General features: G+C 37.4%; 4 protein-coding genes and 1 non-coding gene across 12 annotated transcripts in view; all 5 read left to right on the top strand.

Annotated features, from left to right (window-relative positions):
- The window catches only part of pcloa (piccolo presynaptic cytomatrix protein a), a 60442-nt gene extending 56564 nt beyond the window's left edge, over positions 1 to 3878 (top strand). For all 7 annotated transcript variants that reach the window (XM_067428052.1, XM_067428056.1, XM_067428053.1 and 4 more), the window contains 2 exons: positions 800 to 945; positions 1030 to 3878. In XM_067428052.1, coding sequence (XP_067284153.1) covers positions 800 to 945; positions 1030 to 1173 — 290 coding nt within the window. In that variant the 3' untranslated portion in view covers positions 1174 to 3878. The remainder of the gene's footprint in view (positions 1 to 799; positions 946 to 1029) is intronic.
- Positions 3879 to 4463: 585 nt separating this feature from the next.
- ankrd16 (ankyrin repeat domain 16) lies at positions 4464 to 9985 on the top strand. The gene is made up of 7 exons (XM_067427193.1): positions 4464 to 4952; positions 7561 to 7781; positions 8986 to 9028; positions 9118 to 9226; positions 9312 to 9473; positions 9574 to 9652; positions 9746 to 9985. Exons 1-7 carry the CDS (start codon positions 4618 to 4620, stop codon positions 9898 to 9900), a joined length of 1104 nt encoding a protein of 367 aa, XP_067283294.1. The 5' UTR covers positions 4464 to 4617; the 3' UTR covers positions 9901 to 9985.
- On the top strand, positions 5052 to 5139 carry trnay-gua (transfer RNA tyrosine (anticodon GUA)). Its single transcript is given in 2 exon segments — positions 5052 to 5088; positions 5104 to 5139. It is a non-coding gene; the product is annotated as a tRNA-Tyr (tRNA).
- Positions 9986 to 11315: 1330 nt separating the features above from the next.
- Positions 11316 to 23348, top strand: gdi2 (GDP dissociation inhibitor 2). Its single transcript, XM_067427264.1, has 11 exons — positions 11316 to 11472; positions 18687 to 18794; positions 18878 to 18977; positions 19242 to 19376; positions 20051 to 20249; positions 20368 to 20499; positions 20631 to 20730; positions 20815 to 20986; positions 21706 to 21850; positions 21946 to 22000; positions 22077 to 23348. The coding sequence occupies exons 1-11, from the start codon at positions 11428 to 11430 to the stop codon at positions 22230 to 22232; spliced, it is 1347 nt and encodes a 448-aa protein (XP_067283365.1). The 5' UTR covers positions 11316 to 11427; the 3' UTR covers positions 22233 to 23348.
- Positions 23349 to 24661: 1313 nt separating this feature from the next.
- Positions 24662 to 26831, top strand: asb13a.1 (ankyrin repeat and SOCS box containing 13a, tandem duplicate 1). Of its 2 annotated transcripts, none has more exons than XM_067427305.1 (6): positions 24662 to 24773; positions 24892 to 25079; positions 25952 to 26108; positions 26190 to 26324; positions 26405 to 26596; positions 26695 to 26831. In XM_067427305.1, the coding sequence occupies exons 1-6, from the start codon at positions 24731 to 24733 to the stop codon at positions 26781 to 26783; spliced, it is 804 nt and encodes a 267-aa protein (XP_067283406.1). In that variant the 5' UTR covers positions 24662 to 24730; the 3' UTR covers positions 26784 to 26831. The 2 variants fall into 2 exon arrangements, with proteins under 2 accessions (XP_067283406.1, XP_067283405.1); XM_067427304.1 differs by having other exon boundaries at positions 26675 to 26815.
- Positions 26832 to 26891: the final 60 nt, after the last annotated feature.

The raw sequence follows: 26891 nt of genomic DNA, 5'->3' as shown, positions 1-26891 counted from the left end.
ACATTCATTTACATTATTAGTTAATATAATATGTTATTAAGAAATATATTATGACATATTTAACTAATAACAATGTAATGATTACTTAATCTATTAATCATGTAGAATCTTCATTAGTTGCTGATGCAGTAATCATTAATAAATGGGTTAGTTCACCATTAGTAATACATTGACTCATGATTATCTGTGCATTAGTTAAGCATGAATTAATGCATATTAGTGCACCCGTATTGTAAAGTGCTACTGATGATGCTACTAGCACTAGCCTCAAAGCTAAAAGGCAGGAATTACATTTCTGTCATAATTTAAGCCGATAGTATACTTTGTTTAGTCAAACTCACAGCCTTGCAAAGTATACTTCTTTTGACTGGTTTGCGTTCACAGCCGTTTAATCAATGAGCAGTTTTGACAAATCTCTCACAAGTTATAACCTATGTAAATACTGCTAAAAAAAATGTGAAAGCGCATGTGGAACCTGCAAACTGTTACAAAAATCTGGCGGCGTGTGTTCAGTGCGACCATACTCTACTGATGACGAAATTCACATCACGCGCACTATACGCTGACCCTCGCATACGCGTAAACAGTCAAATAATATTTTGTTTATATAAAGATTATACAATATAGGTCTACAGTACACAATCAACTGTTTCTTATATTTTGAGTTGAAAATGTTTCGAATTCTTTGCATTCTAATGGATGGTCACAACGCATTATGATTTTAAATTACCACTTTATAATAAAGAAACAGGCATTGATAGATGTAAGATCAGTAAATACTGTTGATGTTCTTTTACAGACCTCTATGTGAAACTCTATGTGGTGAATGTGGCCACTCAGAAAAGAATCATCAAGAAGAAGACCAGAGTGTGTCGTCATGATCGCGAACCGTCTTTCAACGAAACTTTCCGCTTCTGCATGAACCCCACGGGTCATTCCATTCAGGTACGGCATCGATGTATCCTGAGCGAACGCATAACATTTGATCCAGCTTAAAGTAGTGATTCACATTTATTCCAATCCTTGCAGCTTTTTCTTGTTTCAAATGGAGGCAAGTTTGTAAAGAAGACCCTTATTGGTGAAGCCTACGTGTGGCTGGATAAGGTAGACCTGCGGAAACGGGTGGTGAGCTGGCACAAGCTGCTGGCCAGCACAGCTCAGATCCACTCCTAAAGACGGCGGTCGGATGAGGCGCGAGGACAGACCAGGCAGTGGAGTCGCACATCTCTGCCGCACTCTTTGGGACTAAACTGAGCTGAATTTGGAGAGCCGACACAGGGAGCTTCCCGATTGCACTGGCACGTGTGATTGTGTTAACCCAAGCCATGGAGAAACAGGTGTATAATGGTGTTTACAGGAAAGATCTGACCTTGAGATAAGATGCAGATCTCTACGTTGGGAAAAGCTCAAAAAAATTTGAGCAGGAGCTTCACATGATGTTCATACGTTTATGTGTACATGCACTTTCACAATCACTCACACTTATCGACACATATTTATACCGGTGTATGTATAATAATATGTGTAGATTCGTCCACAAAAAGACAGTTAGATGATAGAGTGAACATTCCCCGTTTGTGCATTATTCATATATGAGAACATTAAGATTATTTACAGATAGAGATAGATATCATATACATTATTTTTGTATGATAGAGACAAATTCATTTTAGATATTTATCGTTATTTTACATTCCCTCTGATGTTATTATGTGTTGAAAGAACTGATATTTAAAGCATATTATCAATGGATTAGAAGAGTATTTTATGGTATATTATATACAGATTGAAATGAATGAAATATGATTTACTGGGGTGTTGTGATGACTCGTTGTGTCAGTGGGGTTATTTCAACTCACAAAAGTAACACTTTTGTCTTTCCGAATCAGAGCCCTAAGTCTCTAAGAATTAAGAAGTGGATAATAGCGAATAATTTAAACGTTTAAGAAAACTGCCGGTCTCTGATCACTCACACAGAAATTAATAGAAAGTGTTTGCTGATTTCTCATTGGATGAATGTGACAAGACGAAATCTCTCCGATATGCAGGGGCATCAGTTGAAAATGTCAAATCCAGCACTGTTATATGATTTGCACTTTGTGTCTAGCGTTTTACGAATGTAGGTTTTTTCTGAGTTTTCGTCAAAAAACGAAGCGGAAGCATCCTGCCATTTAAAACAGTCAAACACTGTCAAACACGTACGCATCGGTCTCTCGCGATGACTGGAGGATTAGAGTTTGAATGGGTCAATGTGGTGTCTGTCCAGACGTTGAAGTCATCATATTGCTGATATTATGTTTTATTAAAAACAAACTCCTAAACACTCAGGTTTTGATGAAAAAGGCCTTGCTTAAATGTTATTGGCTGATCTTTGATCAAGCAGGTTCAGCTTAAAGGCAATGAGGATGACGTCACAATGTGTTCATTTTTAATTTTTACAGATTTTGGCTATCTTCTCGGTTTACATGTCTAAAAGCAGACATTGAGACGCTGAGCGCACCATTTCACTTTCAGAAAAGTGTGGCCACCTCTCAATGCAGACAGTTAAATGCCATTAGTGTTATTTATATGTTGTTTTATTATGTTTTTATGCCTTGATGTATGGATAAAATCTTTACCACACATACCCCAGCCATTTTACAGCTAAAGCACTTATATTTCACTCAGCGTTAAAGGTTAAGTCGACCTTTAACCTGTGCCAAACTACCAAAATCCGCAGGTTCTGTGTATGTTATTCTATGCAACTGAAAATGCATCTGGTGTGATTATTGTTTAGTGGTCGGGGGACAGATGAAGCATTGAGAATGAGGACTTTTTTTATTTTTGTAGATTTTTTTTCACATGGTAAATATGTTTGTTTATATATATATACAGGTTGCGTCTTTTGCTTGATGCTTGTTTAATTAATTTTTTTATTGATATTTTGAGGTCACGTAACAATGAGTTTGCAAAAAACGTAGGGCAATTAACCTACTGCTAGTTATGTACATAACAAAATGTGTGTTTACAAGGTCATAGCAGACCTTCTTCGTCATTCTCATCCCGTCAAACACAGTGTCTGGAAACACGACTGCACTCAGCTTTATATACAATACTCAGCTTTCATTATATATTCTGGTCTCCCGGAATGTGTGTTGTTGTTTTTTTTATGTTTACAAGAACAGAACCGTATAACAAACTGTCACATGAATTCACACGCAGCCTCCTTTGAATAAACCGTGCATGCTCCAATTTCACTTTGCCACACCAACTCTTTCACTTCTCCAAGCAACACAAAGAAAAATAAACAAAAAGAAGCCATGTAAATAAAAATAATAATTTTCTTTTTGTACAAATATGATCTTGTATTAGTTTTCTGGTTCAACGAAGAGCATGTGTGAGGGAAAGGAGCAGAGCGATTGTGTTTTGATCTGTGTGTTACATGTTGTACATGCACTAGGGTAAAAGCTTTCCCCATGCTTGCCTCTGATGGATGGACTTGACCTGCTGCACAACAGACACCGGTTTAACCCTGTATAATATAGAACAGATGTTGACCTTACTGACTCAAAGTAGAATCAGGAAACGTATGGTGTTTTCACTTTGGATGTTGCATGTTTTGTTGGTGGTTTGTTCATACTATTTTTGTGTCCAGATTCTATTTACAAAAAGAGGAAAAGATTATGAAAAATTAATCAAATCTAAATATGTATGCTGACTGTACAAAGATATGCTTGTATAATCCGTCTGGTTTTCCACTTAATGTAAACGGATGAAAAAACAAAACAAACTGTCATGGTTTTTGTGGTTGTACACAAACGGTATTGATAAATTATGCAAATTGTGCTGTAATAAATGGCTTAAGCCCCAAGTCAAAATATTAAATGATATATGTACAATTCTTCTGGAAGTGAATTCATTTGTGAGCCATTTTCCCTTTTTGTCTGTCTGTCTGTCTGTCTGGATATCAATTTACACTATATTGAAAAAAGTATTGGACGCCCTTCCGAATCATTGAATTCAGGTTTCCCAATCACTTCCATGGCCACAGGAATATAAAATCAAGCACATATGCAGGCAGCTTCTACAAACATTTGTGAACGAATGGGTTACTCTCAGGAGCTTTTGTCATTTAACATTGCTTAGGGCCCCCAAAAGTCCGGCCCGGGGTGGACAGGCGTCCCAAAACTTTTAGCAATATAATCTAGCTTTCCGTCAGTCTGTATATGTATGTCTTTTGCTGCTACAATGCTTTGATACTGCACTTTATATTTTTCTTGTTTAATGAGTTCAGGGCTAATATGATATTTTACAAAGATAAAAACAATCCCTGCGTCTCAATCAGCTCCCTAGTCCACTAGTCAGGGCACTGATCAGGACATAAGTCAATGGGCTGACTCCCTGATCAGTGCCCTGAAAACTGAACTAGGGAGCTGATTGAGACGCGCCCAAAACGGCTACAAATAATGGGACTTTTATTTTGATGAAAATGGTGGCATCGTCGTCACGTTTTAACCATGATTTTAACCTAACCGACCATGCAGGACTTCTGTTGTTATCATTGCACTGGTATTGCATAACTGTTGTGTGTATTTTAACCTTTAAAACAGTCTATTTAGCAGGATTTTATTTTGCCAAATGGAGGACGAAAGCACATTAAAAAACTTAATCAAAGCAATTCAACATGGAGAGCTGTGCACAGTTAAACAGCAACTCAATGAGCACGTAAACAAACAGTCTGTCATCTATACTCATTTTGGGAAATCTGGAGATACTTTACTGCACTATGCAGCCAGACATGGACACGTGGACATTTTGCGTTATTTAGTAGAGGAGCTAAACATGGACATTGATGTGTACAATAGCGACTACAAGAGAGCTCTGCATGAGGCTTCATCCATGGGTCATTGTGAGTGTGTGCGGTATCTAATTGCCAGGGGAGCGAAAATAGACAGTTTGAAGAAAGCAGACTGGTACGTCATAAACATTGAAGTGTTTCCTCGAATTTGTATGCGGCGAAAGGATATGTAGTGAAAGGAATATGCAATCAGGCAGCGCGGAGGAATACAACGCCTTCGATAGCTCAGTTGGTAGAGCGGAGGACTGTAGAGGTTTAACACTGTCATCCTTAGGTCGCTGGTTCGAATCCGGCTCGAAGGAAATGTTTTGTTTTTTTTTCATTCAAAATACAGCGCTATCTCGCTGATTATATAAAGTTGTACGTCATTTAATATTGGTGTTGTTATTCATAGTTTTCATCCGACGTCACACCATTACTATAGGAAAACCTAAAACCTAGATCAACAAATCCTTGATTAGCGTTCATATTTGCAAATGATGAATATAGTGCAACTCTTTGTTTTTCACGTAAAGCATTTTAAAAACGTTCCGCAGTTTTTAGTGATTGAAATACTGCAGCAGTATGATCAAGTGCCCTAAACTTGCATCTTGTTCACATTTTTGTTTGTTTTTCAAGATGGGAAATTGACTGGCTTTTGCTACAGTTCTATTGCTGTTTTGCCCATAGGGCTCCGCCACAGTCATGTGACTTAAAACTGCTGTCCGTAACTTTTTGGGGTTAGGTCCCAAATAAATTTGACCAAGTATATAACCAGCCAGTGTTCAAAACTATCTGCTTACCGTAGCTCGGTTTACAAATGTAAGCTTGTAATAATGTTTTTAATTCCAGTGACACTGGTGGATTTCCGCGGGAAATTCAAGCATGTCATTGCGTACATCTGTACACAAAAGGTGTCCCGGTTAGCGATATTTTTAGGGGTACCGCCTTTTTCGTCTATGATTGGCTAGAAGGGCTCTCCTCCGATTGGTTATATCTCACGTTGATGGCAGGCTGTCAGCTAGTCTGTTTTGATCGTCTTTACAACAGAAGTAAACAAAGTCAATCAATGTTACTCCAGTGCAGTCTACAATAGTCATTACATGTCTCACTGCTTTCCATACTCCCTCTGTGTAATTGTTTGTATTATTAAATGGACCGTGAGACAAAGCTGAGCATGATGATGCATCACTAGTTTTCATTAGTCTAGAATAGTGCACTGCACTGCAGCTGGGAAAAATATTGCATTCATCTTAAACCAAGGCAATGCAGAGGCCTACATATGCTTATGCGCTAACTTTTTATTATGTATTTTTTATTCAGTATTAACAATACAATACGCTTATGCGCTAACTGTTCAGTACTTGAGCCACGGCGAGTAGGCCTACGAAACATAGGTTGGTCAAATTTATACTCCCAAGTTCATGTTCGTCACAAAATGACCCCAAACAGCTAAAACTAATATAAACATGATCTAAACAGGCTATGAAATTTTGAACTTGAAATATAAATCTGAAGACACGCACATATCGCTTTTCTTAGTAGGCTATGTGGGATTGACTTTGTTTACTTCTGTTGTAAAGACGATCAAAACACCAGCTGACAGCCTGCCATGACCGTTAGATATTCCAATCCCTTCTAGCCAATCATAGACGAAAAAGGCGGTACCTTCCCCTTCCATCCTGGGGGAAAAAATAGCTCCCGTTAGCAGGCTTCATTGCGTGTGCGTATTGGAGATTGGAGGTGTACGTTAGATGTATAGCTTTTTCTCACACCGTACTTTCTTCCGATAAGAACCACTCCATCGATTCGCGTGAGCTCTCAACCAATGAAGCTACAAGGACCGCCCTCCTCATTTCCATGTTTTACACAGAAAAGTTAAAATAAATGTATCAATAAATTAATAAATAAATCTAAAAATAAATACATGTTGGAATAAATAAATCTAAAAATAAATGAATGCATATAAAAATAAATGTAAAAATGAATTACCAAATAAATAAAAGTTTTAAATACTTGTAAAAATATGTATAAAAGGAGAAAATAATAAATTATGGGAAAGATAATTACAAAATTTAATTTGATTAAAAATGAATAATATTTATTTTATCAAGTCGTTTATTCTGTTATTTATTTTCCTTTTATCACATTTATCTATTTATCTGTTTATTTGTTTGCATATATGTATATTTATTTATTTATTAAATTATGCATTAATTAATTAATTAATTCATTCATTCATTCATTCATTCATTCATTCATTTTAATTTCTGCAGGTTTGGTCCTCCATAAAAAATAGCAAAAATATGTTAAACATTTTTTAATAAGAGTAAATTAATATAAATAAATCAATTTTAATAACTTTTTTTTAAAAACTTTTTTTGCACTCAAAGTATACATTTTACAGTAGTGATAGTTTGGTGAACATATTTATGGCCAGTAAAGTCTATTTTTGAGTGATTATTTCCATACCCTTTACATGTACATCAGTATTATTTAAAAACTATTATATTATTCATTTACATTTTGAATTAACTTTTAGTTTTATATTTTCAGTTTTGATTTTACTATAGGAGTTTCACATTTCTCATTTTATGTTTGAGTTAGTTTATCTAATATTTATTTTATTTCATCTTAATTTTAAATAACGAAAAAGTGACAATTACTTTTAATAATTGAACACTACTCTTTGTTCTTGTTCATTTTTGCTGAGTTTTTAAAATGCTGACTTTTAACCACTCTAGGACCCCTCTTATGATGGCCTGTACACGACGAAACCTTGAGGTCGTCCTGGAGCTGCTGGATCACGGTGCTGACCCAATGCTGCAGAACAAGGATGGATGGAACTCATTCCACATCGCATGCAGAGAAGGAGATCCAGCCATCATACACCACCTCCTACTTGCCAAACCTGAGGTCTGGAAGACAAAGAGCAAGACTGGCAGGACGCCCCTACACACTGCAGGTATAAAAAGCAAATGAATTAGGGTTTGTTCACACTTGGCATGTTTGGTAGCCTGACAAGCCAAACCCACATCAAGATGTTTGGTCTGGAAACTCACCATTGGCAGGGCTCAATCCGAGGGGCGGGATAAACGGTTGTCTTTCAAACTCCCTGGGCACACAATTGGATAGCGCTACACCAACCAGAGCAACGTGAAGTGGAGCTAGTTGACAGATTAAACTTTCGCCGTATCCAATCGGCAAAACTCCGAACACATCTTCCCTTCTTAAGAATGATGTCAGTGCTGTTCTTTTCTCAGAGAAAAGCTTAACTCCAAGTCTTCCAGAGTCACGGTCAAAGCTTATTCGAAAGTCTGCTGTTCACCAGCATTTTTTTTACAAGTAGCATATAACTCTGCTGTTATTATGTTAAGCCTGCCCACCAACTCTAAACACGATCTGATTGGCCTGACCGTAGTTTGGTTTTTCCAGCTCCTAAATCTATTGAGAGTTGCTAGACAGATACTCGAGGCAGATTAGATTTGCTGCCGCTAAGGTTTGTCTAGATTTCTAGGCTACATGTTTGGTTCAATTAAATTGAATCCTGGTACGATTTCTCTGTTAGTGTGTTTTATTTGAATAAATATGAACGCTGCCATCCGAACCCTTGTGCTCACCAAACAAGCCGTCTGCTTCCAAATGAACACTAGTGCGGTCCGAATGAAATATGAAAGCAATACAGCCCAAAGACATGCTTGCGAACCAAAAGCAGGACATGATGTCACAAGATGCAACCCTAAAAAGGAAAGAATGCTCTTGCATACCTGTTTTTTCTCATCATAGTCATGATGTTTCCCATCACAGTTCACTACAGGCAGATCTTCATTTGTGTGTGTGACGGAGGGATTCCAGGCCTTGTTTAGGCTCCTTCACACATTTTATAAGATCAGCTGATCAAAATACCATCATATGCAGGATAAGCACATACAACAAGCTCATTAGCCCAGCACACAGCATTGCTTTGGATGTTCGGTAAGTTTAGACGCAATCAGGTTGTGAACATTTAGGATTGGTGTTAAAATGCCAATGTGAACACTAAAGGACCAGAACTAAATGTTTGTTTGTAGTTGAACCGAACTGCAAGTGTGAAGACACCCTTAATGTGTTTTCAAATTGCCATATGATGCATTTATGTATCTATTTTCCATATCATTTTCTCACCTAAGCTATGCATGGCTGTGAGGATGCAGTGAAGGTTCTGCTTAAAAGGTAACATTGAGTATGAGTGTGTTTTGTGAATATTGTATTATTATTATTATTATTATTGTATAGCTTACATGGTTTTAATGTTAATTCAGTTGTTGCTATGAGCCTGATGGGAAGGACAGTTGTGGAGTCACACCATTTATGGATGCCATAAGGAATGGACACATAGATATTGCTAAATTGCTCCTTGAGAATCACCAGGTAAGCGCATATTTGCACATATTTATTTGGTCTTTTTTCTTTTACTAGATGTGAACATGTTCGTGTACATGTTTCTCTGGTTTAGGCATGTCCCTCAGCAGTAGATATTCTCGGAGCACAGCCCCTGCACCAGGCCTCTGTTACTGCTCAAGAAGAAGCACTTTCTTTCCTTGTGCGTCACCTTGGTATTGATATAAACTCAAGAGCCACAAAACTGGATCTGACTGCATTGCATTACGCTGCTAAGGTTGTATCTGTTGCATTAAACATAAAGCACAGTTAAGATAACGCTTTCAAAAAAAGCTTCCTCTTCTAATCTTGCTTCAATCTCTATGCTCATTTTTCAGGAAGGTCACACAAGCACCATAAAAACACTGCTTTCCCTGGGCGCTGATCTTCATGTAAGAGACACAAAAGGAAGATCAGGTAGGTGTATACCAACTTAATGAGATGCCATCTTAATGAAATGCCATCATTTTTAATTAAAAAAGCATTGAAATCAGTTTTAATGGTTTGCAGCTCTACATATGGCCTGCATTGGCCAGCATGCAGACGCTGTTAAGACACTGCTGCAGCTGGGACTCGCAGACACTGAAGATAACACCGGCAATACAGCAAGACAGTATGCCCAAAAAACTAACATTAAAGAAGTGTTTGAAAGTCTTGAAATGTAATTGCGGTGTCAAATGAACAAATAATTGCTTTAAATTAATATTAAGCAAAAGTGGAGATAAAAAAGTAGCAAAATAAAAGCTTTTTATGAAAGTTGTGTTGTAAATTATTTATTTGTGCCTTTTCATATGACATGAAACACTTGGCTTTGCAGCTATTTGGTAACTGTACACATTATGGTAACTTCTGTTTCATACATGAACAAATCATTGTTTTTAAATTAATCTTTTAAAGCTGCAGTCCACAACTTTTTGTTAATAAACAGAACTGCGTGCGTCTTGCTACTTCTCTCTGTTTATGTCTATGGCGAGTCACGCAAGGACTGTGCTCCTCCGCAGCGGTTCCTACCAGTCTGGTTTGAAATAGTCCCGATAAAAACACTTATTATAAGTGTACCATAATGATTCAGGGTAAGACAAAAACACAGTTTGGAAAATGGATTCATTTTGTACATTCTCATTATATATATTTTTTTAAATCTTTAACACAAAAAATGTTATGTACGGTATAGCAGCTTTAAGTGAATCATTCTCATTCACGTCCTTTACGCTGAACAAACAGGCACTGCATTATGATATTTACTTATAAAGGATTAATTGATTTTAATAATAATAATAATAATAATAATAGATTTTATTTATAATGCACTTTTCATTCCGAAGAATCTCAAAGTGTAACAAGGGGGGGGATAACAAAAAAAAAGAATAACAAGTAAAAATATAGAATACTACAAACAATCAACCAACACAGAAAACTGAACAGAAACAGAGCTGATAGTGAACAGAAACAGAGCTGATGGTGAACAATTTGTTATTAATTTGAAAACAAAACAATTTTTTCAAAACAATTATTTTGGTAATTTGTTGCTCGGAAGGACACAATGAATAGAAACTTGAATCGTTTGGTTGAAAGAATGATTTCATGACTCACTCATAAACGTCATTCACCTGATGTGACAATATAAACTGTACAGAAACTCATTTTCAGTGAGTTATCAACAAGGGAAATAAGTAATATATGTAATAAATATATATAATAAAACACATATCTACAGCCATATTCACATAAGAGATATCACATAATAGCCATATTCATATCTAATAGATATGCCTCAAATTTTACAATAACTAAATATCGTAGCCTATTGTTAGCTTTATTGTTTTTATATAAATAAAGGAGCATAAGTCTATAGAAAACAATCTAATACTTGTTGCAGTTTATATTTTACTTGATGTATGTATCATGTGATATTTCTGTGAACGTATTCAAAAAATTCGAGTCACTGGGATGATCGTTCCCACCACGCCACGCAGGTGAGTGGTGGTAGCCGACGTACTGGCGTACTGACCCTCGGTGATTGACAACACAGTCCACCAATCGCAATACTTGAAACTCATACTCCCTGCCCACTTCAGCCCCACCTCTGTGGGTGACGTGACAGCGCACTGACTTCTTTCATTTCCAGCTTCGCAAGATCTCCATTTTCTTCGCGCCGACGCATAGGAAAAGGGGATTAAAGACGAGGAAAAATGAATGAAGAATACGACGTTATCGTGTTGGGAACCGGGCTAACGGTATTAGAAAATTATCTAATTCAAATATGCACGCTTACTTGATGTAAAACTATGCAGAAAAGCCGCAACCAGAAGCTGTTTCGATCTTGCAAGGCGGTGCTCTGAATGTACCGCTCACTTTAGGAGGCTAATTACTAACATGATACAATTAGCATCATGCTAACCAGCAGCCAGTCTAGTTCTATCAATATGCGAATAGGCTACACTGCTACCGTTAGCCTCAAGCTAATATGCATTTATTAGAACTTTGCGGGATATTCTTATCTGCCTCTGTGCTAACTTTAGCAGTAACGTTATAACGTTAGCTGTCCATCGGCGCTTAGAGCCGTGGCTAATGCTACATCACAGGCCTCACTAACAAAATTTGACGTTGATTTGTGACTACACAAGAGTATTTCACATCGCTTTTCGTGTTATTTACTATCGTGCTAATAACGCACCAAAAATCTCTTGTGTTTTGTTGTTTGAGTGTGAAATTTGAGATAAGAAAGCGCATTTGTATATTGAGGCGTTCATGTTTTGACAGTGCCAACGAGACAGCTTGCGCTCCGTCTAGCTAACGTTAATACACCATCACTAATTACTTATGTAAAGTGTTTTAATTCTATGTTAAGTTAATAGAAAATTGTTTGCATGTAGTGTGTTCCTCTACTAAACGTAACGTTAGTTCATAATGTTACCAATGGCTTCCTCAATGTTGAGGTGTTATGTTTTACAAGATGTTGACTTTAAAGTTGCTTTAAGTGTGTAGGGTTATTTCATATTTTCCTTCAAAATGAAATGACATAATGAACCGATTTTGAGGTTACTTATTGCGTCATTATGGGTCAGTAAACAACCACACCCTCGAGTCAAACAGAAAACCCTCATTGCATATTCCATTACACTGCTTTAAAGGTCTGTTCATTCACTAAGGAAGTTATTTTATACTTATGATCCAGACGACATGATGCATGCATATGATAAAACAGATCTGCTGGGCTTTTAGTTGCAAAATTACGCTTCGCAGTATACATTATTGTCCCTGAACATTTTGCTTCCTTGTGGTTTAAGCAGGATTAATGGAGGAGTTCATGTTAAAATCAAAATTACCCCATGATTTACTCACCCTCAAGATATCCTAGGTCTATATGGCATTCTTCTTTCATGCGGATGCAGTTATATATAAAAAAAATCTTGGCTCTTCCAAATATTATAATGGCAGTAAATGGCAGGTCAAAATTTGAAGCCCAAAAAAGTGCATCCATCCATTTAAAAAAAGGAATCCATATGGCTCCACACGAAGGAGTTTTGTAATACAAAATATCTATATTTAACACATAAAAAAAAAAGTTAAATATTTAGCTTCCGGGGGACTGGCTTCGATATTTAACTTACGGAAAAAGTGTAGCCGCCGTGAAGCATGACTTCTGTCGTAGCACAAGTGTTTTGAACTGGTAAGGCGTTACACAAGTTAAATATGGAAGGAGGTCTGCCGGAAGCTAGATATTTTATGTTAAATATGGATATTTTTCTTACAAAAACCCATTAATTCACTTCAGAAGGCATTTATTAACCCCACTGAGCCATATGGATTACTTTTATAATGGATGGATGCAATTTTTGGGCTTAAGTTTGGATTACCCATGACATTTTTTAATACAACTCTGATTGTATTGGTCTGCAAGAAGAATGTCATATACACCTAGGATGACTTGAGGGTGAGTAAATCAGGGGGTAATTTTAATTTCTGGATGAGGAGCTATCCCTTTAAGCAGGAATAAGAAGATAAATAAACAAAACGGTTTACTTAAAGTCACCATGAAATCAAAATTGACTGTTTTTGTTTAAGGAATGCTGCAGTATTTCTAAATGATTTATTCATGCTTTATTATCATTATTCATGTTCCATTGTAATCATAAATCAACATAACTTTCCCTCAATCTTGTAGTGACATCTCTTTTGTATTGTAATGATGCGGTTTCGGTGCGAGGGTGAGACATCCTATGTGTCACTCACACGAGAACACAGCAATAGCAAACCACAACTATCCAATCAATTCCCCATGAACAAAAAATCATGTTTGATAAGCCGTTTCTCTTGGATATACGTCACAATAGGCAAAAAAGGGGCATCATCTGTTTCACGCTGACTTTAATGTAAGCCCTTCTGTTCATTTGTAGCCTCATAAATTTTGTATTGATTTTTGAACAGTGATCCATACTAATCCTGGCAGACTCAAGTGTGCACAAAAACCAATGGGTTGATTGTGGATATCGAATATGCACATTTTTTGGTTTGTTTTTGTGTAATGAGTTTAAAGTGGTTGCCCTAAAACAGGAAGAATAGGAAGTGAACAGAGGACATTTTTGTGCAGAGGTGCTTTAGGCTATCAGTAGAGTAAAAGATAGGCGTTGGTTTGCTTTGTAGAGGAACCGAGACTGACGTCTTGTGTTTAGTTCTGCAAATCAGACCAGAATGGTAAGCTGAACGTGGCATACAAACGATAAAAAAGCAACAGTGCTCCAGTCTCGGATGTTTTATAAGGAATTCCTCACAGTTCCTGAGGCCACGTTCCCTCTGAGCATAGTACAGCCTTGGTATTACATGGCTTATTGCATAATCCATTTAGCCTGAGCAGGCCAGTGTAGTTGCTAGAAGTTAGGAACGTTGATGCTTAAACTGTTTTAATAGAACAAATGTCACAAGGGTTTTGTCTTTTTTTATATATGAAATAATGGGAATTCTTGTTACTTTGTCACTTTTTCTTTTGTTATCGGTAGCTATAGTGTCTCTTTGTGTAGATGCATCTTTCTCCGCATAATTAATGTGATGATTCATTTACGGAGGATTGACAGGCAAAGGCAGCAAACAAAAGGGGCATATTGGATGATTGAGTTTGCTGTTGCAGGAATAGTGGGAGAAGTGTTTTACTTGAACGTGATGATTTTTATAATGATAACACTGATAGAGTCATCTACATCCAGAATGCTGGATCCCACCTGGTGTTTAACGCCATTGGGATACAATACAAATGTTATGAGTGTTACTTAGGGCCTTTCACGTGACTGCAGCCTGATTGTTTAGTAAGGAGAAGCAGGTTGTGTTCACTCGTGCGGCTGTAACATGCACTTTACAGTGCATGTTAACGTTTAACCCTTATTGCTGTTTTAAAAAAAAAATCCTTGCATTTAGTACAGTCATTTCATTTCAAGATTTTCCTTTAGTAAATGAGCTCACATCCTTTGAGCTGTAAACAGTTGAGTCATGGACATTGATTTTGTGGGCATGAGAAACTGCCTGTTGTGTAAAATGGCATTTTTGTTGCCTTTCGAAACCAAAAAAAAGCTGAAACGCGAATCTTTTTAACCTCCTTGGCATGCACTGACTGGGTGATGTCTGGAGACATTTTCTAGTAAGTGTTTTGTGTTGGGCATGCATTTTCCTTCATATTCACAAAGGGGTTTGTGAATTAAACATGTAAACACTGCAAACATTTTCTGCTTCTATAGGGCCATGTAACTACTTTAATTGGCTGAAATGTAGCCTATTGTGTGTAGCCCGTTGTAGTTTAGCAGAGTGATGCAAAGTCTTTTTTTAGGTATTTGCTTGCATATTTGTAAGGCTAAGGCCTTGGCTTGCCTCCACTCGGATGGGTGTTGCTACTCATGCATCATCATAACATTTGCAGTCAAAAAAAATTGTAGCTGCTTGTAATGAAGAAAACCAAAATGTTGCTTGCCTGATAATGAGTTACTGTTGTTAATGGTTTTGAGTACATGTCATTCGATGGTCTGTGTCGTGTAAAGTCCACACTCTCACATGATCTGTTGGTTCGCTGCTTCATAATGTGTATTGCCTTTAAGAGAGAAATGTTTCAGCATTTCTTTCAATGTCCATGTTTATAAAGCATTTTTCTAAACAAAGCTCTCTTTGATGAGTGTTGTTAATGTTATGAACTATGTTGCTATTGTTAATTTTACTAAAGCTGAAATAAAATAAAATAAAAAATAGATGAATGACTTAAAGGTGCACTATGTAGTATTATTGCAGTAAAATATCCAAAAACCATGTGGCCAGTGTTATATATTTTGTTCAGTTGAGTTCTTACAATTCCCCAAATGTTTCCAACTATTTGTAAATTGTGAGAAAATTGCCATTTTAACTAAGGAGCCAGGACATATATACATACATACACATATATGCATTACGCCTTTTATAAATTGTAGTGTGTCATTATTTGTTTTTTATTTTAGTGACTGTTTAGTCATCTTGAATAAATCATTGGAAAAAAAATTTGACTTGAGAAATATTTGAAAGCTAATAATTTACATTATTTCAAATGTATTGGTATTTTTTATTGCCTACTGAAATTTTTGTTCCTGTTGACTCTGAAGGACACCAAATTTTAACTAACAAAATATGTGTGATTAAAAATTCGATACCGATCCGATACCAATGCAGTTTTGTTAAAAAATTATATGTAGAATTTCTAAACCATAGTGTGTTGAATTCAAAATAACTATTTTGTGAGTTAAACACAATCAACTAAATACAGACGTCATTATAATTATTTTTTCTTTATATATATATATATATATATATATATATATATATATATATATATATATATATATATATATATATATATATATATATATATAAAATTTATATTTTTAAAAAAATCACAATCTATGACAAATAGCCTACTACTATAAATGGTGAATAAATTAGATTAGAGGATAATTCAGCAGCAAAAGTTACAAAATCACGAGTGCACAATAATTTTATAAAATCTAAACATTTAGTGGGGAAAAAATAAAGGAAACCACAAAAGAGAATAAGTGTAGCTATAAATCTGGTAAAATGTTACACAAAATATATTCATGAAAAACCAGGCCTATATACTAGAAAATATTTCTTAAAGTTACTATTATTATATACTATTACATTTATTATAAATGTATAGCACATCTTTTTAATGAGGCAGCAACATATTATAGATAGGGCAGAACAAGAAAGGCGTTTAATAAGGCTTTCATAGCGCAAAAGTATTATACTATAGAGCGGCTCAAAGCATGCATCCTGTGCGCAGGATGATGCGCTTGAAGCAACACAGTCACATGCTCACCGCGCTCCGTGCCTCCGTCCATATTGATAAGTTCAAAACAAGATAGACGCGTAGTGTATCTATAACCCATTTATTTTACCAGTTTAACATTTCAGTTACTGTGTGTGAAGAACAATACAATAACTAGTCCAGCGTTGTGATCTAAAACACACCCGGTAGAAAGTAACACGATTTACAGCAATAAACTCCGGCAAGATAGTCATTTTATGAGAAACCATAGAGCGTTAGCTACAGATCAAGCATAATAACAGGAACAATTAATCATCGTGGAGAGAGTTTCATCGTGTTGACTGTCGTAACTGAACGCGACACAGTTTGAAAGCTAAATGGAGAGTGACTGAGCTGCAGCGGAGAGAGCAAGCATTGATGTGAACTTAAATTTAATGACTTAACTATTCATCTGTACTCGCATTATACTATGGAATGGCTTCAGAACACTTATAGTGCATGAATCGTTGATGAGGCTTTATAATGTTTTTGTGCCTTTTGTGGGGCACTGGGGCTTAACAATAACAGAGAATATTATACGCACAGTATCGAATTTGGATCGGTCCTGTCTGTCTGATACCCGATCTGGCAAATAATGGCGGTTCGGAGCCCTAGTTGTAATGATAACAGTAGCGCAGAGCTGTTCCGTGCTCTGGTTTATCACACTGCATGCGAACCGTGCTCTGGCCCAACCGAACCACGCTCTGACCCACCTCTTCCAAACGGGCTATGGCCGGCCAAACGAATCCTACCAGGGCATGGAACGGAGTGCTCACACTTGTCAAATGAACCGGTCTTTGGGACTCAAACCCACTCAGGCACATTTCAGAGCGCCTAGTGTTAGTACACCACTGCCATTGGTCGCCTATCATCACATATGTTTCACTTTGCTGACTCGGCGTCCACTTTTATAAAGTGTTAGCCACACTTTAGACCTCTTTGGCATTGTAAAACGGCATGGTAGAACACATGAGAAAAAACAACTACACTTTTGCTGTGCCTAGTCTAATGTGACTGCGAGTATCTTCAGAAATCCTCCCCGTCACGTGGTGGTGGACAGCCAATCACCGGTGCTTTAGGTCCTTACATGCAAGTACGCTACAGCCCCACACAAGCACAGCCACTTGGTTTTTGGAACCGAAATTTGGCACCGAAAGTTAATAAAATTTTCGATACTCACAGTATGAGTTTTTCGTTCGTTATCATAAAAGTATCGTTGTTCGGTGCCCAACCCTACTCAGTCCTGCTCTGCTTCATACTGCAGTAACGTTAATAACCGCATCCATGAACATGATTTCTGCCTGAGTACTATTCACCGGCTTTGAAGTGAAGACCTCATGTCCTAAGATTCTGAGCTCAAACTTGGTGTCATCAAACTACGGCTTTGTTTTGAATAGGAGACAAATGACAGTGCAACTTTTAATTAAAATTTTAAATGTCTAAAAAAAAAAATGAAGTTGACATACCACAATTACTTAAACTAAAACTGAAATATTAACTAAAAAGAAATATAATAGTATAAATTAAAAGTTCAATAAATCAAATGAAATTCAAAATATAAAGCAAATTCGAAATATTATAATATAAAAAAAAATAATAATAACCCTCTTACAGGTTGTTTATCCTGTTGTAAAGAGAAAATTTGCTTGTGTTGAGTTTTCACGGTTAACCTACTTCTGTTACCTGCTCAGTTTATTTCTACACTTTGGTGTAATTTATACTGCTGTAACTAGGTTAAGTTGTTTTTGCAACAGTTTATGTTGAGTAAAGCTGTCTGTTCCAGTGGAATTCGTGTAAAGCTTACAGGACATTCCTCTGCTGTCCCTTTGACCTACTCCACACTGCCATTAAAAATGTGCTTGGGCTTATGTTAAAGGCTTGTTTATGGGATGTCAACCTGCTTAGATTGGCTCTGTAAAACAAATAATGGAAGCTTTTTCTGAGAAAGACACATAGTAATTTATATTTTTATTTAATATGAAGATATTCATATATCATCCTGTAAAACCACTAGAATACTGCCTTCTTTTTCTTCTTTTTTGAATGGCCTGGGGTCATCGTGGGCACCTGTCTGAGATATGTTGTCCTAAAAATGCATTCATGCTTTTGCTCTAGGAATGCATCCTGTCTGGGATCATGTCCGTGAAGGGGAAGAAGGTGCTGCACATGGACAGGAACTCGTACTATGGAGGGGATAGTGCCTCCATCACCCCTTTGGAGGATGTAAGTTTCTGTTTAACCTCTGACCCCACTGCTCTTCTCTAAATCTCCCCAGACGGTAACATTGTCTCTTGGTTTGCTCACAGTTGTACAAGCGTTTCAGCCTTCCTGGCAGCCCTCCTGAGTCCATGGGAAAGGGCCGCGACTGGAACGTGGACCTCATTCCCAAGTTTCTAATGGCCAACGGTAGGAAGCAACAACATCCCACTCTACATTTACGCCTCAATCATCACTTCATGGAATCTGTAACCTCTGCCAAATACATAGCACGTTCTGGATATCTGCGCCAGGCGCTGCTGGATCCCTCAGCCACACTTATCCTGTTGCTTAGCAGTTTTCTGTCACTCTTGAAATGCCTCATGAATACTAAATGTCAATGGATAGAACAAAGTAAATTTTAACGTTTTGTTCAGCTTATTTGCCTTTTTTGTGTCCTTTTCACATTCATAGGTCAGCTGGTGCGTATGCTGCTGATCACACAGGTGACACGTTACCTAGACTTTAAAGTGATCGAGGGCAGCTTTGTCTACAAAAAGGGCAGCATCTACAAAGTGCCGTCCACTGAGACCGAAGCTCTGGCATCCAGTAAGTGACATTTGTACAGTTAGGAACAAATAATATTTAAGTCACCGTTGTTTTTTCTGTTGGACTGCCGAAAGGATCAGATTGAAACTGGTGATTTTTAAGCCAGCTCTTGTCATTTATGCGATGTCCATCCAGTGGTCAGTGAACAGGCTGTGGGCGGCCCATGGTCCTGCCATCTGAAGCAGAGACTACAGCCAACTAGGCTGGAGTGTTTTATTATCTGAGCCAAGGCTATTATAGTCGACTAAAACTATTAAAAACATTTTTACTGATTGAAATAAATAAATGAAGAGTATAAATGTTGCCTTGCAAACTATCTGAAATAATTTTGGGTTAAAGCACTAAAATTAACATCTGGAAATAAATAAATAAAAATGAATTAAAGCTTAAAATAAGAAGGACTTAAAAATAAAAGCTTTTTCTAAAATATTTGTAAAGCTATAATAGAATATTTGGACTAAATTGATGACAAGGTCAGTTATTAGAAGTGCAAGAGGAATTTCAGGGAAGTTTTTATTTTGGGTGTCTCGCCCTACTTCCCTTTTCATTCATTTTATTCCATGGTGCAATTGTAGCATGTATAACAATTCTGTTGCTCCTCTGCAATTTTTGCAAACTAAGTGAGAGGTGCTAGCATGTTTTTAATTTTTTTTAACGCATATTAAATCTCTCAGGCCTCATGGGGCTTTTCGAGAAAAGACGATTCAGGAAGTTCCTCGTGTTCGTTGCCAACTTTGACGAAAACGACCCAAAGACCTTGGAGGGCGTGGACCCGAAAAAGACCACCATGCGAGATGTGTACAAAAAGTTCGACCTCGGACAGGATGTTGTTGACTTCACCGGCCACGCTCTCGCACTCTACCGCACAGACGAGTGAGTCGAAACCTCTTTACTTTTCGGTTAAAGTTGACTTGCAACACTGAGAGAACCTTGCAGACTTGTTTGTCCCTTGAAGTTAAAGCTGTGGTTTTTGTGCTTCCTATCTGCCCAGCTACCTGGATCAGCCCTGCATAGAGACGATAAATAGGATTAAGTTGTACAGTGAGTCTTTGGCAAGGTACGGAAAGAGTCCATATCTGTACCCTCTCTATGGCCTGGGAGAGCTGCCCCAAGGATTCGCCAGGTGAGTTTCCCCAGCTACTTCCTCTGCCACTAATATTCAGTGTTTCATAATTGTTTGTAAACACATCTGTGTGTGCTCTTGGATTGCAGTACTCTGTATGTACACTAGCAGTTTATTTTTGTCACTCACAGATTAAGTGCCATTTATGGAGGAACCTACATGCTGAACAAGCCCATTGAGGAAATTGTCGTAGAGAACGGCAAAGTGGTGGGCGTCAAATCCGAGGGAGAGGTGAGACTGTTGCAAGTTAAGTGAAATGGTGTGAAATCTGCTGTGAAATGCTATGACTTAATGTTGTTTATTCTTTACAATCAGATCGCTCGCTGCAAGCAGCTGATTTGCGACCCCAGCTATGTCATGGACCGAGTCAACAAGGTGGGTCAGGTGATCCGGGTCATCTGCATCATGAGCCACCCCATCAAAAACACCAGCGATGCCAACTCCTGCCAGATCATCATCCCTCAGAACCAGGTCAACAGGAAGCATGGTTAGTCTGACAGGAAGCCACAGGGCTCTTGCTTTATGGGCTTTTATTCACGACCAGATTTTAATCTCACATTTTGTTAGTTAAAGTTTAATGTCCTTCAGAGTCAACAGGAACCTCAATTTCAGTGGTCAATAAAAAAATACCAATACATTTATAAATAATGTAAATTACTCAATTTAAAATATGTAGCTTTGAAATATTTCTCAAGTCAAAATAAAAAAAATTCCAATGATTTATTCAAGATGACTAAACAGTCACTAAAATAAAAAACGAATAATGACATACTACAATTTATAAAAGGCGTAATGCATATATATGTATGCATGTATATATGTGTGTGTGTGTCTGTGTAAACATATTAATGCTATTATAAAAATATTTCTATATCAAATAAATGCAATTATTTTCAACTTTCTTCATAAAAGAATCTTGAAAACGTATATCGGTTTTCCACAAATTGATTAATCCACACAACTGTTTTTAACGTTGATAATAAATGTTTCTTGAGCCCCAAGTATTAGAATAATTTCTAAAGGATCATGTGATACTGAAGACAGGAGTAATGATGCTGAAAATTCATCTTTGCATCACAGGAATAAATACATGTTGTAATAACTTTTTGAAATTGTAAAGTTATTTTAAATTATTTGTGTTTTTGATCAAATGCAGTGTGCAGACTCCAAACTTTGAAAAGTACCATATTATTATTCTTCTTTTAGATATCTACGTGTGCATGATCTCTTACGCGCACAATGTGGCAGCCCAGGGTAAATACGTAGCCATTGTCAGCACCACTGTGGAGACTAATGACCCCGAGAAAGAGATCAAACCAGCCCTGGACCTTTTGGAACCAGTTGAGCAGAAGTATGTTTGTGAAGCATGTTTTAATCTAAAACTTACTTTGTCAAAGCAATCAGATTACAAAAATAATTGTGCTGCATGTGATTGTTTTTTTGCAGGTTTGTGAGCATTAGTGATCAGTATGCACCAACTGACATGGGATCTGACAGCCAGGTAAGTGTTTAAATTGTGCTCACTTGAAGAGTGACTACAGTACTTTGAAGATAAGTTTGTTTTTATCTGCATCCAGGTCTTCATCTCTCGCTCTTACGATGCCACGACCCACTTCGAGACGACCTGCGACGATATCAAAGACATCTACAAGCGAATGACGGGCACAGAGTTTGACTTTGCCGAAATGGAGCGCAAGAAGAATGACATCTTCGGAGATGGTGCTGACCAGTAAACCAGCTCCAGCTGCTCTTGAATATCAGATATTCAGACGATCATAATCTTAATGTTAAAAAAAAAAAGAAAAGAAAAAAATGGCAACCAAATTGGGCAAGCTGGCTATACAAGTGTATGTTTTGCCCATAATGGAATTTCATGTAAACTGTTATACAAATTTAGCATTTTTGGGGGGGAGAAGATTCTGCCAGTCTGCTTTTTATAATCAGGAAACAAGATCCATTTTGCACTGATTGTTTATCAACGCCCTTTATTTAGATTCCATCATGTGATCTTTATTTCAACCTGCTTAGACATGGGGATGTGAAAAGTCCAAAGATGCCAAATTATCGGATGTATTCAAGTGATGAAGAAATGCATATTTTTAAATGTACTGGTGTTAGCTGTAAAGAAGATAACCTTTAAGTGGAGGGAGATCGGGTTTGCAAGTTTTTGGGCAGGTTTAACAGCACGTTTTTATTTTCAAAAGAAACTATCTACTTCTAAGATAACTTCCAGGGATTATTCATTATTCTATTTTCCTACAAATTAAAACTGGTGCTTAAACTAGTATCCTGAGTTAGCACTATTTCACCAATTTCCTCTGTTTACAGATTGAAGGGAAGTATCAAGCACACCGTGTAGATAATCTTTTATGTAATCCATGTCCAACCACACAGTATTTGTTTTGCAAAATGCCCATGTGATTTGACACAACGGACCCCCCTATTAGCTGTAAATTGTGCTACTTGTTGGAAGACCTGGGTTTTCTTTCAGCTTTGCCTTGCATCTCTTTTCTGATGGGTTATGCGTGATTCTAAGGCCACTACACGGAGGTTATCACACAACAGCGGGAAAAGCTGCTTAACTGTAAGTCTGGAATCTGCTTGTCTAGTGTGTGTGTTAGGGAGCTCTCCTTCTCCTTTGCTTCAGAGCAGAGAGAGGAGCAGTGTCTGCTGAGTTCATCTCAACGGCTCTGACGTGTTAGCAAGGACCAAAATGTCTATGGCAGTATTGACATGACCGGGGCCCTGTGCAAAATGTCACCAATGTTTTAAAAAACATAACAAATGCTCAACGGATGGGGCTCAAATGATTTCTGTACTGCGAAGTAAAAATGTTAACTTGTGGAAAACTGAGTGTGTGTTTTATTTTTGATTAAATGCATCATGCTACAAAAGACCTAATATAATTCCAAAATCTATTTATGTAATAGTAGTAATATTAACAGTAGTTCATGTTTTAAAAGCTTAAAAATATTTTTGTGCCTTTTTCTTGTATATTCTTCATTTTAGCATCAAAGACAGTGCAGCAGGTTTATCTTTTATTGGAACTGTATGAAATGTGTGCTATTGCACCTTAATGCTCTTTTAATATTCAAAAAGTATTAATGGCGAGTTTATCCCATTTTTATGGGAGTGAAGGAAACGGTTGCGGGACTATATCTCCCCGAATCCTTTGCGCATGTGCCGTATTCAGTCCGTAGTGTCGCAAATCATAACACAAGCTGCTTCTCTAAAAATAGTTCGTTTACCTGGGGCCTGTACCATGATGGTAGTTTAACAAACTCAGGGTTACAGGATTAGTTTTGAGTTGACAAAACCAAACCAATCTATTCTGGCTTTGTTGGTCCCATGATGCTGATCATCAGCTCGCTCTGTCAAGTCAGGCTTTGATCCTGAGTTCAGGAGTTTAGCTGTGACATCAGCAGTGAACAGCCAATCACACGCTGTGGATCAGCGAAACTGAGATTCATTTCTCTCTTCTGCAGATTATTACATGATTGAAAAATATTAAGAATTTAAAAAAAAAATTACACAGCAAGAAGAAAAGAGCTGTCTATGAAAGAGGACAACTAAAGAAACAATATTATATGTCAATGCAAGTTAGTTTAGTTGATAAAGAAAATTGAACATTTAAGCTCAGTAAACTTCTTTTTTTAAATAGCTTTATTTATTGATTTTAATCATATTTGTATGACTTTATGTAGGCTATTTATATTAATTTTAACAAAGTGCCTATTAATGATTGATTAACTAAAATGATAAATGTGTAATTAAGTAAGGGTATAATAATTACATAAATTATATCTAAATCATTAAAAATTATTATTTTTATAAATAAGCATGGGTAAAAGCCAGACGCTTTAGTCTTTAAAAACATTTGCTATGTAGTGACCTTTAATTTGAAGTAGAAACAGGGGGAGTGACTTTATTGCATCAGAGGTGTGTCAATTTACTCACAGCTGATTGGCCCAATTTCAGGTTGAGATCTCTTATCCAGAACATAACCTGCCCTGGAGCAGGTTAGCCGTGGAGTGTAAGTTACTATGGCGATGAACACAGCTAAAAGCCAAACCACTTTAATGGTACCTAAAACCCAGGATTAGCACAAACTAAGCTTAAACTTATCTGGATAACCTGCTAAACCAGCTTCATGGTACAGGCCCCTGGTCAGCATGTTCTTCGCGTGCTATATGAATAATATTTGTTGAATGCCAGGTAGGCTTATGTAATTATGGAAATGACCGTCGCCAGATCAACTTTTTATGGTGATATTGGTGAGTATTTTGATACATAAGACTCCTTAAAATTGCTTAACATTTCTGTGTAATAGAAGGGGGAACTAGATCTATTGAAGCCTAATAGAAAATAAATGACAGTAAAGTGCATTTCCAGGTCACTGGGCTGACCGCACGCCGGTACATGAGGCTGCGTCTCTAGGTCGAGCTCTGCAGTTAAAGCAGCTGATAGAAGCAGGAGCAACAGTTAATATTATAACCGTGGATAACTTCACACCTCTTCATGATGCCTGCATCCAAGGCCATCCAAACTGTGTTAAAATACTGCTGGAGGCAGGCGCTCAGGTGGGTTACTTACGGCACCAGGTGTGTAATCAGTGCTATTCATATTCAGTGGTGGTCAAAATGGTTGGCACCCCTGGTAAATGATCAAATATGGCTGTAAAAAAAAAAAAAAAAATCGGCATTTTTTTCTCCTTTTGATCTGTTATTTACAAAAATCGAACATTTCATTGAAGTAAAATAATTGAAAATGGGGGGTAAATCACATTATGAAATAAATTATGCCTTTTTTTTCAATACACAATTGGCACCCTTTTATTAAATACTTTTCCCAAGATAAAAGCTCTGATTCTTCTAATAAAATGCCTGATGAGTTTGGGGAACACCTGACAAGCGATCAGAGAACATTCCTCCATACTGAATCTCTCCAGATCCTTCAGATTCACAGATCCATGTTGGTGCTTCTCTTCAGTTCACCCCACTCATTTTCAATTCGGATCAGGTCAGGGGCCTTGGACAGCTATGGCAGAAGCTTCATTTTGTGTTCATTGACAGATTTGTGTGTTGTTTTTGATGTTTGTTTTGGATTGTTGTTGTCCTGATGGAAGATCCAACCACGGCCCATTATAAGATTTCTAGTAGAGGCGGTCAGGTTTTGATTTTTTTATCTGTTGGTATTAACTAGAATCCATTACTGTGTGTTGTGAAGCTCAACAATCTTTTGCTGCACATCAGAACTATATTCTGTGGTTTTACTCATTGTGATGAATGATTAAGGGAATTTGGCCTTCCATTGGGGCGGCAGTGGCTCAGTGCCCTTATTTAGATAAAACGATTAATAAATATATAAAATAAATATTTTAAACACTTTTTAGGGAGACAATTATAGGAATTAAAAGTCTATTATTTAGCCACATAAAAGCATGTGTGTGCAGGTGGATGTGCGCACCATCCATGGAAGTACTCCTCTCTGTCACGCTTGTGCTGCTGGAAGCATAGAAAGCGTCAAGCTGCTGGTAGATCACGGAGCATCGGTTAACCCTTCCCTGACCGCCCTCACGGCTTCCCCCCTCAATGAGGCCTGTATACGAGGTGAGAGCCATGAGGAGGATACTTTGTTTTTAAACGTGTGTGTTTTGTCATGATGGTTATGAAGAGTGCATCTCTGTGCAGGTAACCTAGACTGTGTGAAGCTTATGATAGCTAAGGGAGCTCTTCTGGAGGCCTTTGACATTTACTTCGGGACGCCATTACATGCTGCCTGTGCTAAAGCTCACTTTGACTGTGCCCTACTGCTGCTTAATGCAGGTGAGGCACTTTTTATTGTTTTATTTTATTTTGCACTAGTTTAGATCATTCTACATGGTTATGTTTTCAATCTCTTAAAGGTGCAAAGGTGAATGCCACCAAGTTCCATGAGACGGCACTGCATCATGCGGCGAGAGCCGAGAGAGAAGACCTGGTGGACCTGCTGGTGGAGTTTGGTGGAGATGTCCACATAAGTGATAATATGGGTCACAAACCTAGAGATTACACAAAACCTGAATCTCCTGCTAATCTCTGTTTGCTGCACTATGAGAGTATGCTACAATCGGCATAGAAGCTATATGATTATTGTTATATCTTATTGTTAATTTGCTGTTCTCTGTATTCTGAAGGTAACCCTCTGTCTCTGCAGCAGCTGTGCCGTATCGTCTTAAGGACTGTGTTGGGCACCAGAGCTCTGGAGTTGGTCCCCAAACTGGATATTTCACAGCGCATCATTGATTACCTCACTTATAAATCATAAATATGTTTCCCAAAGACCCATTTTATTTAGATGGCTATAATGGACAGTAGTTTGTAAAGTCTTAATGGCTGTGAGCTGAGTGACAT

Source organism: Pseudorasbora parva, chromosome 20 (assembly GCF_024679245.1).
Source record: "Pseudorasbora parva isolate DD20220531a chromosome 20, ASM2467924v1, whole genome shotgun sequence".
Taxonomy (NCBI): domain Eukaryota; kingdom Metazoa; phylum Chordata; class Actinopteri; order Cypriniformes; family Gobionidae; genus Pseudorasbora; species Pseudorasbora parva.
The sequence above is the reverse complement of the archived record's forward strand: the minus strand, read 5'-3'. Positions and strand labels throughout refer to the sequence as shown.

Bases quoted from the DNA above. Each gene is read 5' to 3' on its own strand.
- gdi2 (XM_067427264.1), top strand. From the start codon at position 11,428: ATGAATGAAGAATACGACGTTATCGTGTTGGGAACCGGGCTAACG. The intron at 20,500-20,630 runs GTGAGTTTCCCC...TGTCACTCACAG, and splicing joins CTGCCCCAAGGATTCGCCAG to ATTAAGTGCCATTTATGGAG. The intron at 20,987-21,705 runs GTTAGTCTGACA...TTCTTCTTTTAG, and splicing joins CCAGGTCAACAGGAAGCATG to ATATCTACGTGTGCATGATC.
- ankrd16 (XM_067427193.1), top strand. From the start codon at position 4,618: ATGGAGGACGAAAGCACATTAAAAAACTTAATCAAAGCAATTCAACAT. The intron at 4,953-7,560 runs GTACGTCATAAA...TAACCACTCTAG, and splicing joins AGTTTGAAGAAAGCAGACTG to GACCCCTCTTATGATGGCCT. The intron at 9,653-9,745 runs GTAGGTGTATAC...AATGGTTTGCAG, and splicing joins AGACACAAAAGGAAGATCAG to CTCTACATATGGCCTGCATT.
- asb13a.1 (XM_067427304.1), top strand. From the start codon at position 24,731: ATGGAAATGACCGTCGCCAGATCAACTTTTTATGGTGATATTG. The intron at 25,080-25,951 runs GTGGGTTACTTA...ATGTGTGTGCAG, and splicing joins TGCTGGAGGCAGGCGCTCAG to GTGGATGTGCGCACCATCCA. The intron at 26,109-26,189 runs GTGAGAGCCATG...ATCTCTGTGCAG, and splicing joins CAATGAGGCCTGTATACGAG to GTAACCTAGACTGTGTGAAG.